The sequence below is a fragment of the Mytilus edulis genome, chromosome 3, assembly GCF_963676685.1.
Source record: "Mytilus edulis chromosome 3, xbMytEdul2.2, whole genome shotgun sequence".
NCBI lineage: Eukaryota > Metazoa > Mollusca > Bivalvia > Mytilida > Mytilidae > Mytilus > Mytilus edulis.
Window position 1 is genome coordinate 32865466 of NC_092346.1, and position 13234 is coordinate 32878699.

General features: G+C 32.1%; 1 protein-coding gene across 1 annotated transcript in view; it reads left to right on the forward strand.

Moving 5' to 3' along the window:
- The first annotated feature begins 1672 nt into the window (after positions 1–1672).
- The window catches only part of LOC139516256 (eIF-2-alpha kinase GCN2-like), a 43665-nt gene continuing 32103 nt past the window's right edge, over positions 1673–13234 (forward strand). Inside the window, exons 1-8 of the mRNA XM_071306253.1 lie at positions 1673–1905; positions 3972–4096; positions 5145–5247; positions 6324–6497; positions 8287–8367; positions 8748–8932; positions 10477–10604; positions 11725–11885. Of these exons, the coding sequence (XP_071162354.1) occupies positions 1801–1905; positions 3972–4096; positions 5145–5247; positions 6324–6497; positions 8287–8367; positions 8748–8932; positions 10477–10604; positions 11725–11885 (1062 nt within the window). The 5' untranslated portion in view covers positions 1673–1800. The remainder of the gene's footprint in view (positions 1906–3971; positions 4097–5144; positions 5248–6323; positions 6498–8286; positions 8368–8747; positions 8933–10476; positions 10605–11724; positions 11886–13234) is intronic.

Consider the following 13234-nt stretch of genomic DNA (forward strand, 5'->3'; position numbering starts at 1 on the left):
TCAGTTGTTTGGAAATTCCTTCTATCGTTGAAATTAGTTGTGTCTCACAGGATCTACGAGCTCTTAATCCATGCTGACTGTCTGTCAAGATGTGATTTTTTTCCAAAAATGTGATGACTGAGATCTGCGTATGGTGTGATCGAGAACTTTGCATGAAATAGAAGTTAGTGAAACTGGTCGATAATTTACTACAATATATTTTTCTTCTTTTTTGAATAGTGGGACTATTGTTGCTTCTTTCCAGTCGTTTGGTATTTCACCGTTGCCAATTGAGGTTTGGTGAAGTTTGGAACGCTTTTAAAGCTGACTATATATATATTATTATATGATATAGATTTTGCTTTTTGTTGAAGGCTTTATGGTGATCTTTAATTAGTTAAATCCACGTCATTTTGGACTGTTGGTAAGTTGTCTCATTGTCATTCATACAACATCTCTTTATTTATATCAAACCCATATAAAATGTATATGGTAAATAAGAAGATGTGGCATAATTGCCCATGCGACAACTCTTCACCAGAAACCACATTACATGGAAGTTAACACTAGTACATGTCTCAGTACGGCTTTCAACAATGAACAAAACCCAAGGTCATATTGCATAGTCAGCTATAAAAGGTCCCAAAAAATAACAAATGCAAAACAATTCAAACAGTGAAAAAACTTTTTTTTTATCCTTCATTGAACTTTTGATGTCGTCCCAAACTTTGACAGTGGTGTAACAGTACAACATAAGAACGCACTTTAAAAATAAGTTGAAAATGACTTACAAATGTACCTCATCAGATCGAAACAAAGGAGTCATACATTTATAACTGACTATGCGATATGGGCTTTGCTCATTGTTGAAGACCGTACAGTGACAAATAGTTGCAAATTGCTATGTCATTTGGTCACTTGTCGAGAGTTGTCTCATTGGCAATTATTACGCATATTTTTTTTAATATATATATCCAACAGTCCGGGCGTGTCAGGGTACTTATTCATTAAAACAACATAAAAGACACCAAATACTGATCAATTTGAGAGTACACGCAGTTACTGGCAGCTAGTTCAAAGCCAAAAACAACTAATACAAAAGCAGAGACATATATACAAAAAAAATAAATTAAAACTTGAAAAATATAAACATTTTTGAACAATATAAAAAAAGTAAAATCACAAAAATTCTGAACTTCGAGAAAAATTCAAAACAAAAAGTCCCTAATCAAATGGCAAAATAAACCCAAACACATCAAACGAATGAATAACACCTGTCATATTCCTGACTTGGTACAGGCATTGTCTTTTGATTGGATTGAACAGCCTGGTTTTATAGCTAGCTAAACCTCTCACGTGTATGACAATACTAAAAAAGTTTGATCTATAATAAAAAAGATTACTTCAATATAATTAACAGACTTAAATTTCAAAAGGATGTTTTTTTTTTGTCTTAAAATAAATCATGCACCTTAGTTTTTGATAGTTTAACCTCTTAATGATGCTTGGTAAATATCTTTAAACAAACCGAAAAGGTAATCGATCATTCAGTGCAATAAGCTTTGTTGTTTGCTTAAATTTTGACAAAAGGATAGCCTAACGTAATAAGACGCGACTTCACTGTGTTTTTTTTAATGAGGTACGAGGTCGGGATTGGTTGGTAGTTTTAGCTTCTCGCGTGGGTTTCCGGTTCCGACGAACTGATGATGAAACGTTAAAAATGTAAACAACTCATATTTTCAGTGCTATCGTATCCTGAAGATAAAATGCCGTTGAAAGCAGTATTATGCGAGGATAATAGGAGTTTGTGCTATTTATGAAATGGCTGACGACTCTCTTCTTCAGCGTCAAGAAGAGGAATGGCAAGTTTTGCAAGCGGTTTACATGGATGATGTTGTCGATCTAAGAAAGAAGGTCGCATGGAAGGTATATTGTACACGACATGGGCTATGCATTATAATTCATACACGTATTTACTTATTGCAATTTAAAGTAGTTTTACTTACACAAATTTCTCCTGTGTCTGTCTAGGTCCTATGTTGTAAGAGTATGTACATTGTATGTATTAGTAAGTTCCTCTGTTATCCGAAGAACCTCTCAAGAGCTGCAAGGGTACAGTCGAATCCATGTACACTCCCTATCAGGATTAATGGAGATATGTCACTAATGTATTTACAATGTTCAATATTTAAAAGGACCATCCCCAAACCCAACACCAGGGAGTGTTAGGAGTCTAGGACATCAGACACTGGCCGAATCTTTTAATATGGTGGAGGAAGAAGTACTCTGAGAGAACCACTTGACTGCTCAGTGGAAACAGACAAACCGAAGAGATTTTTGGCAGATTGATCTCTAGGTCAAAGTAGGGAGCAAATTCGACCAAGTTGGCAACTAAGGCCCCATAGTACCCATTCTAGTTTTAACTCTGGTCTGGGTACCAGAGATGTGTGTGAAAGGGTCAAAAACACCCTTCTGATTGATGTACTGATATTTTAAGCATCCCAAGTGAAAATCGAACTCTAGACCTTCAGCATTGTAGCCATAGGTCTTAGACACTAGACCACAAACTCACACAAGTATTAAAAAACCAAAAGCAAAAATGCACAGTTAAAAAATTATGCAAATAGATACAAGAAGATGTGGTATAAGTGCCAATGAGAAAATTCTCCATCCAAGTCACAATTTATGAAAGTAAACCATTAAAGGTCAAAGTAGGTTTATCGTATTTCACTATGAATCACCATATTCAAAGTGAAAAATCACTACAAAATTGAAAAAGAAGAAATTTTGAGCAAAACAATGTACTAAAAGTTCCCTTTCATCGTCCAGTAATGTATACATATATCAGTGGTCTCGCTAGCCGAAAATAGAAGGGCGCAGCGCCCTGGGTGCCCTCAGCCGCGCCCTGGGTGCCTTCACCCGCGCCCTTCTGCCCTGACGTCTTTTTCCAAAATTCTCTTGTGCCGTTTTGGTAAAATTGTCTTTTGTTTCATCGATTTCTGATCTCCAAGTTAATTACATATATGACACCTGTGTGATTTCCCCCAGGTTAATCATGTCATTATAATCAATTACAATGACAAAGACTTCAAAGGTGTTAATATCTAGGTAATTTAATTAGGACAATGTATCTTTTTGTCATATATTTGATCAAGGATTTGTATAGTGAGATGAATGTGTCAGCGAGTGTGTTTAGCTTGGGTCGGCATTTTCGATTTCCAAGTCACAATGGAAGAGTGTATAAATGAAGACTTTCATGACTTTAGAATTGAATTTAAGTCATCAAAATAAAACTATGCCTTGACAGAAATGCCTTCCATCTCAACTTGTGAGCGACAAGCACAGTTTTTAATTAACGCAAACGTGTTGGAAATTAATTTTGGAGTTACTTCCCCTGTTTTAGCTTATTACAAATTTGTGCTCTAAAAATATTATCTAGTAACAAAAAAAGGAATAAAGAACCAATTGAATATATAATAACATAATAATGTTACCTTAAGGATATTAACTGTCTTTGAACATATTAAAAAAAATATATTGCAATTTCTGTTTGATAATTATACTTTTAGCAATCCATGTTCTAAACATTGATGAATTAGTAATACACAAAAAGTTAGAGATATTACGTATAAAAAGTTGAAATTCTTATAAAGATAAAAAAAAAATCTTCGACAATGGGTAGAGTGAAGTTAAACTATAAACACATAATATGTTGATGAAGATGTACTATATAATTCATAACTACACAAACAATGAAATAAAGACTATAGTTAAAATGCATCTTTATTTAAAAAAAAAACATATACAGTAAAAAAAAAAAAAGATTCGTTAACTCGTGATACACACAGAAACGTAGACAAAAAAAAATAGCAGTGCCTTTTCTTATCATAAAAAGTGCCCTGCCCTCCACTGGCACCCTGCCCCTTTTGATTTCTAGCTAGAGCACTGTATATTGTACATGTATATTAATCTGTGTTTCTGTGTTTTTTAAGGTTGAGAGACCTTTGCATATATGTTTGATACTGAAACAGCAGCAATCAGAAAGTGTAGCAGGGACGACAGACAGTGATAGTATGATTCACATGGTTATTAAATGTCCAAATAAATATCCTGATTTGTAAGTTTAAGAAAAAAGTATTATAGATAAATTTGTATGTGTACGGACTGATTTAAATGTAAATGTACACGATGCCCAGGGAAGACACTTGGAAAATAGAGAAACAACACATACATTTGTGTACAAGCAATTTAAGAGACTTTCATACATTTGATGGTGTTAAGGTAGCACAATTCAAATATTTTTCATCCCCAATCAGACATCTTTAAACTGATGTAATTCCACTCATCTTTCTTTAAATTTTATAAATGAGGTATCAAAAGAAAAAAGAAGGATCAATCTTTCAAATTGTAATAATTTCATTATGAAATAATTATTACATCATTGATTGTTATGTAATTAGTTGCCATATTGTGATGTCTATACTTGAATGAATTTAGCTTCTTTGTTCTTCATAGCATCCCAAAATATTTTATATATTCTTGTACAACACAGCTTGACCTCCAAAACTGTGTCTCAGTTCTTTTGGTACCTCATTTATGAAATATTAAGAAGGATGATCTGAATTACATCAGTTTAAAGTTGTCTGATTGGGAGTGACAAAATCTTTGTATTGTGCTACCTTAAACATAATAATTCACACCCATTTATTTTGGTAAATTGCAGTTTACTTTCATGAAAACAGCTGCAGATGTTGCCGTACCAGCAATGCAACAAAAGTAAGGGAACCAATTTGTGCAGAAAGTGTTCAGTATTCAAAATCACAAAATTTAAAACAAGTGTACATGTATGACATGAGTCCGAAGGAATGCAACCCAACAAAGAAATTAAACAAAACAAAACATTGCAATGTACAAATGTACAGACTTTTATGAGCACAACTTTGTCCTTAACATTCAGTTGATATAATTGCTAGGAGAATTAAATGACAAAAGTTACCACAGCAGTTAAAACAAAATAATAGCTCTACAATTTTTACACTTCTAAAGATTTGTTAACTATAGGTATTTTCATTACATGTGTATACAAGGGAGATAATTTTTTGATAAATAACATACATGACATATCTTCAAAGATGTAATACTGTTTAAGACTTTTCTTTTTAAAGGGTACCAGAAATAAGTCTAGAAAATGCCAAAGGACTGTCTAATGAACAAATTGCTGTGTTGAATACAGAATTAATAGAACGAGCCAAATCAATGGTTGGAGAGGTAACTTATGTGCAACATAAAATAACCTACATTTTGTACAATAGCCTGGTCATGCGACTACAATTATTTATTTAGATTGACATTTTTTTTAAACTAAAGAGACATAATACATTTTAGTTCATGCAGTACCCAAACATTTACATCCCATGCACTCTAACATATATCCTGAACCAATTTAGAAATGTTACATAGGAGGAGGGGAGAACCTGTACAAAGAGGGATAACTCTGTTTCTTCACTTTAACTTTTATTTTTCTTTCTCTTGTCTTGTCTGGATTTTTTTTTATTTAGATGCAGACTAAATACTGTACTAAAGTCTAAATCTTCATTTATCATGATCCAGATAAGAAGTTTTTATAAATTAGTATTTGCCAGATTTGAAAAATATTGACATTAGTTTTCTTAGATTCTAGTTTAAGTGAATTGTAAAAAGGACATGCTTGCAAAAAATGCAGTACTTTTCCTATTAACTTTTGTGAATAGTTTTTACAGAACATTTCACATCTGCATAGGAGATAAAGTTTTCCTGAAATTATTTTTTTCTTGTCCCTGTTCCTTTTTTTAAGGGTCAAATTTACTCAATGTCTGTCACAGGGCATATTTTCATGAGTTTGTCTATTAGCGAAAATAAATTCCACATGAAAAATTTACCATTTTTTTACATGTTAATTCCATGTTAGACCTTTATAAATGATAGATTAACCCCATGGAAATATTGTACATTTTCATTTAAATTGTTTATCATCAGTATTAAAAGATTATGTGACCAACTGAAACAAATTTAAAACATCTCATTACTTAAAATAATAGGCTATTATTTCAACTTGGAATAATTTTTAATTATTGAATTTGCATAATTTCTTGTGCTTGAATTTTTAATAACTTTCATGTTTATTGTGTATTTTAATGTTCTATATGGCGCACAACATGTGCAACATTATCTATACAAAATACATTGTATGGAAGTGTTATGCAATTTAAAAGACAATATAAAGCATAAGAATAAGTTGAAATACTAGCCTGTTATATACAAATGTTTAAAATGTTGCAGAATTTGTTTTTTATAATTTTTTTCAGGTTATGGTTCTAGAACTAGCTCAACATGTACAGACATTTCTTCGTGATAACTACAAAGGTCCACAGAAATCTTTTTATGAAGAAATGTTAAGTAACCAATTGAAACAACAAGAAAAACTAAAATTAGAACAACAGAAAAGACTTGATTTTCTAAAAAGAAAAGAAGAAAAAGAGGTATTTGATGTTTTTGTTGATTATTTCAATGATTTGCCTTTGACCTTAAACCATAACATTTAAAACCATGAAGTTATACTCAAATGAATTAGCACTAGGATTGTCAGTTTTCCAATCGAAGCTCAGTGGTTTTTTCTGGGCACTCAGGCTTCCTTCACAAATAAAAACTAGCCGCCCTGAAATAGCCCAAAAGCAGTTCTTCAAAGTAGCGTTAAAACACATAAAATCAAAACAAATCAAATGAATTAGCAATTGAAAAAAAGATTAAGTGACCAATTGCAACAAATTAAAACATCTATTTACTTTGTATTAAATTGTTTAAAATGATGTTACAAAAGTGAGAACAACAGAAAAGACTTGATTTTCTGAAAAGAAAAGAAGAAAAAGATGTATTTGATGTTTTTGTTTGATTATAACATTGATTTACCCTTGGCCTTTGACCTTACATCATGTATTTCAAACCATGGAGTTATCCTCTTTTCAAAAGAATCAGACATTAATAATATACTGGTATTCTGGAAAGACAGTGTTATCAAATATCACAATGGGATCATGGAAATAGTGATATCACAATGGGATCATGCGCGGAAATAGCGATATTTCCCTTAAATCATAGTTGATTTTATTATTAATTTTGCTTTTAAATCTATACAGAAAACTGCATGGTACATGTATATGTACCATTTGAGTGATCTTTTAATTTCAACCATTATTATTACTTTATTTAGATAAATAAAGTATATAAAATTCAAGGGAAATAACTCTAGCACAAAACTACAATATTTGCATTGGTGAGATCTTTTCCCTACTGACAGCCTAGATAAGAGTTCCAAATGAACTAATTAATAAGTATTATCAAAACTGTAAATAATACTTACCGCTACAGCTTTAACTGTAAGGTACCCTGAAATTGTTAGTATCTATAAGAACAGGGTTTCATATAGATAAGTATTATTTTCTTTTATTTCATGTTAGAATAGTATAATTAAATACAATGTTCAATAATAAAATAATACACTGATCTGAAATTAATTATATACTTTTTTTTTAATTAAATACAATGTTCAATGATACTTATTAACATAGATTTAAAGTCCCTAAAAGCATTTTAATTTTTGCAATTTCTGCTAGACAACTGAGAATTTCATTGTGACATTCTAAGAATTTTTTCAATAGCAACATTGTGCAAATCTTATAATTGTTGGATTGATTTATTTAAGGGTAGGCCTTTTATATCTGTTACTTCTTCTAATTCACTAAATAGATTCTGATATAGAAGAGATTATTTGTTTATTGTAAAATACTGAAGGCTCTACATTTTTAAAATAAATCATATGTCTTAATGATGTGTCATATATTTATTGAAAGTAAAAGAATGGTACTGTATAAAAATAAGAAGATGTGGTATGATTGCCAATGAGATGAATATCAAACAAAGTTCAAGTGAAGTGGATGTAAGCCATTATAGCTATAGGCAACTGTAAGACCTTCAACAATTAGAAAATCATACTGTACAGCAAGCTATAAAAAGCTTAGAGATGAAAAAATTCAATGGAGAAAGTTTACAGCCTAATTTATTTATAAGAAAACAGTTTACAAAAACAAATATTACAGACAACAACCACTAAAATACAAGCTCCTGACATGGGACAGGTGCATAAAGCATGCGACAGGGTTAAAAAGGTTTGATGCACCAAATTCCATGTTCATTTTTTCTTTGAATTTAACTTAAGACACACACATGAATTTTATTCATTCACTTATAAATCTTGTGCTTTGCCTGTTTCAGAGACAACTTTTAGAGGATGAAATACAGAAGAGACAACATGCTCTGAAAGAAGAAACAAAGAAAATAAAGGAAACTAAACAGGTACAATTCAAATGTTTATACTTTTTTAATATGTCTATCATAGAACTTCAGGGGCCGTTTTATGTTTTCTAATTTATGAATCTATCTGTTCTTCCCAATATGTTATCAAAGTACAAATAATATTCACCTGACAAAATTTTCATGTTAAATATTATTGAAATGTTTGCTGTTGGACATACAGTATAACAGCCATTTAACCATCAATGTGTTTTACACTTTATATGCTTGACTGCAGAAAATAAATATCTTGTGAAATAAATAAATATAGCTACCCAATTGTATTTGCATTAATTTAAAAGTATGGTACTGAAATAAATCGTTTAGTAGCACGATCTTCCTCGATATGATCTATATATTTATCTATTTATTTCTATAATTAGATATCTGATGAGAAACCAACAGAGCCAGAGAAAGCTGTACCAGCTACTCCTATTACTGAAGTTCCAACATGTTCCCCAATTGGTACCCCAAGTACTCCTAGAAGACCAAGAATGTCTCATTCACCCTCTCCATTAATTGTACTGCCATGTAATGAGAATAAATATAACCAGGATAAGAGAAGAAGGTATGTGGTTGTTATGTAACAGTTATGTTTTTATTTTATGTCCTTTTAAAAAAGCAGTCATGGGAGTTAATCAATAAAATTTGCACCATTTTTCTTCCTCTGTACCAGCTTTAGTGTAAACCATGTAACCTCAAGTTTCCAAAATATTCTATAGAAACACCAATTAAAAAAATTATGGTGCTTTGAAACACAGCAATTTTTTACTGAAATGTCAAATTAAAGGTAATATTTTTTTCAACCCTTTTTCGTATGCAACCTGATGTAACATACTTTGATTTGGTGGTATTACACCTACATACACATAATTGATCCTATATTATCATATTTCATTTCTTAAATTTTCATTTGGTAGCTATAGACCAAATACACTTCATGGATGCAGATTCAAATATATTTGTTTAAAATATTCATATTTTTTCTATTTATGACAACTAGACTAGGAAAATATAGCTGCTTCACATACATGACGATGATGTAAGTCATGAACCTGGTGTTCAGAGGTTGTAATTTGTTGATGTGGTTCATAAGTTTTTCTTGTTTCTAATTTTTGATATAGTTTAGACTGTTGGTTTTCCATTTGAATGATTTACACTAGTCATGTGTGGGGCCCTTTATATCTTGCTGTTCAGTGTAAGTAAAAGCTCTGTGTTAAAGACTGTACTTTGACCTATAATAGTTTACTTTTATAAATTTTGAGTTGTATGGAGAGTTTTCTCAATGGCACTCATACCACATCCTATTATATCTATAAAAAGTAATTTTGTTAACTGCTCATTGTTTCCATTTAATAAATACTAAGTACAAAGATTTTGTAAGGAAATTATATGAAACTATTTGCTCAAGATTTGCATTTACACATTTAATTTGCTTCATATACATGTAAATAAAAAATACCAATCTTATTTTCACATATATACAATGGGAGATAACTGCTATATTTTAGAAAAGTTTTCTGTTGTACTATTTTATAAGATTATATACAGATTGCTTTTAAACTTTTTAAAAATGGTAATAAATATATGAAAAAAACCTTAAAAACAGATGGACTGATGCATGTATCACATGATAAGGTATGAAACTATTTTTAAACTTTGAGGAAGTGAAATCTTTTGGAATCACCGACATTGAACATGAAAAAAAACATAAATGAGTCCTCAAAACCATTAGGGCTATTCCATTAAAATGTAGATGGGAGGTTAGTAAGGGACTTTTAAAATATCCCTACAACCAAGAACCATTTTGTAGATAATTTTGAATAATAGTAATAGAAGCATACTGAAAAAAGACCCATGACCCACATTCAATAATTAAACTTCCCTTCCTACCGTCCCACTAACATTTTAATGGATTAGCCCTTAATGGATATTTTATATGATATGGCCTCTAGAAATCCAAGATTTTCAACAGTTTATCATTGATCCATATGAGGAATACATGAAGTATATCCTGCTTGCACTATTTCAGTAACCATGCTTCTATCCAAGTGAGTAATTTTGGAGCCTCAAGTTTATTTTATTTTACATTTTCTATTTTGATATATTCAGGAGGACCAGTACCCCATTGAGAGATACCGATGATTCTGATCACCAATGTAAAGACCATACTGGAGGGATAGTGGTAATAGCCTTCAATACTAAATCAGAGAGAACAATACATAGAGGCACATGTTTAGGTAATGTTTTCACTTTATCCATCCCATTGTTTAGAAGTGTAAAGTGGGTAAATGCACAATTTTTCATAAACAAATGTACAGAATTTAACGAGTGTACAGAATTTGTCATCGAAATTTTTATGAGAAAATATGTTTGGATATTTATGCAGGAAATGGTCTGTATATCAGTTGGCAGAACTTGATACCTAACAGTTTGGTTTGGTTTCACTGCTTCACTAGGTTAAACATATTTATTTATAGTGGAATGGGAAACAAGTTTTGCAACTTATATTAATCCCTTTTCACTTTGCAGGTGCGAGTGCTGCCTTGTAGCGGCATTAGCTTGCTCTTTTTCGAAATCTACAAGGGTGTCTTTAAGGTGCATGAGATATGGCTCTCTCTTAACACTGGTCAGCCATTTATCATCCCCTTCCGACAGACTATCATCGTTTCCTCAAGACCATACTCGCAAATGGTGTTAAGGGAGAGCCGAAATTCAAATTTTCATCTTGGAAAGGGAATGAAACCAGAGACCTTTGTGTTAGAAGTCCGCTGCACTAACCACTACTACACGGCTTCACTGTTTTTCTGCAAAGCACAGGACAGGAAGGAGTGTTTGAAACTTCAACACTATTATTGTCTTTTGATGTTGAATGTTCATTCATCCATATTTATTTATTTTGTGTTAATGATTGGATTGTCAGTTTTCCTATCGAAGGTCAGTGGTTTTCTCTGGGCACTAGGCTTCCTCCATCAATAAGAACTGGCCACCATGAAATAGCCTAAATGCGGTGCTTAAAAGTGGCGTTAAAACACCAAAAATCAAATAAAAATCCATATTTATTTATTTTGTGTTAATGATTGGATTGATAATTGGCTCCTTGACAGTTAATATGCAAATTAATTTTAAGAGAACATATGTTTTTGTAGGTCATAGTGTCTTTGGTAGTACAGTGTATGCTGGGATAGATACAGCCAATGGAGAATTAGTAGCTTTATGCAAATGAATTTTAACAGAATATTTGTTTTTGTAGGTCATAGCGTCCATGGTAGTACAGTGTATGCTGGGATAGATACATCCAGCAGAGAATTAGTAGCTTTATGCAAATTAATTTTAACAGAATATATTTGTTTTTTTTAGGTCATAGCCTCCATGGAAGTACGGTGTATGCTGGGATAGATACAGCCAATGGAGAATTAGTAGCTATATCAGAATGGGTTTTAAAGTGGCGCCATATAAAACAGAAGAGAACTCAAAGAGTTGATTATGAAGATAAGGAGGGTGCTACTTACTTAAAACAGGTAAATGAAAAAATGCTTTCAAAACCTAATTGGTTAACGTCAAAAAATGAAATAAATAAGAATTTAAACATTCTATCAGTGTCTAAGTAGTTTGATTCATTCTAGTTTTTTCCAAGCAGCTATTTTCATGATCTTTCAAATAAAAAAACTACATTAATCTTACAATTTAGATAATCAAACCAGTGGTGTATCCAGAACTTTTTGTAAGGGGGGGGGGGGGTGCTCGCTCCAGTCACGCTTCAGTGATTCCCTATATAATCAACCAAATTTTTCCCACAGGGCCCACCTGGATCCACCTATGCAAACACTGATTATTATGAGGAAAGGTTTTGTCAATTTCTCTTTCTCAATTACTCACTGACTATACATATAGTGAAAGATCGTCATAAAAATGTGAAAATTCAAAAATTTTGCATGCAAAAATTTTTTAAGATTTACCAAAAATGTCATCGTAATTTCCAACCTCAAAATCATCTGTCCACACACTTGACAGTTTTAATTAAAGTTATGTAAAGAGAAATCTTATATATAAATATACAGTATAACCTGTGTTATCCAACATAGAGGAGGGATAGGAGGGGTCATGATCCCAAAATCCCAGGCTTAAAAACACGAAATCCCGAGGTCCCGAATTTAAATAAATAAAAATCCCGGATCCCGAAATTCGAAAAAAAAGAATTCCCAGGTCCCGAAGGGGTATGTCCTGAAATCCCGAGCTTAAAAACACCTGATCCTGGAGTCCCGATAAAGGTCCTATCCCCCTCAACATACTGGGGAACCAAAAAAAAGTCTGATTAAGCATGGTGTCGCAATACTGTGGTTTTTTTCTGCAAAGATAGCCCTATTTTGGGACCCGAAAAATGTTTTGGTTAAAGCAGGATGTTGGAATACTCAGGTGTCGGATTAGGCAGGTTACTCTGTATTTGAAAACAAAGAAAGTGACAATTCAGCTATAATTAACTGAGGTTGTAGTCTTCTATCAGGTACCATACTATGCACCATAGGGTGTAGTCAGTTTAATAAGCATACACATTATACATGTCTCCCTTGTGGCTAATATACATTTAAAAGCTAGAGTTATTTCCCTTTGAATATAAAATTTTCGGTTTGCAATATCTTCTTGTGTAGTTGCCATTTACTTTGTATGGATGAGATTTATACATGTGAAAAATAGAAATGTGGGTATGTGTGAATGAGACAGCAACCCAATGACATAAATAACCAAAAAACCATCTAGAGGGCAGTTTACAATCTCCCAATTAGGCAGGTGTCTTAACAACAAATAAAGCTCTTAATTGTGCTGAGGGTAAAACAGCTGTCACTTGCATCTTATTAGATAATCTTGCGTT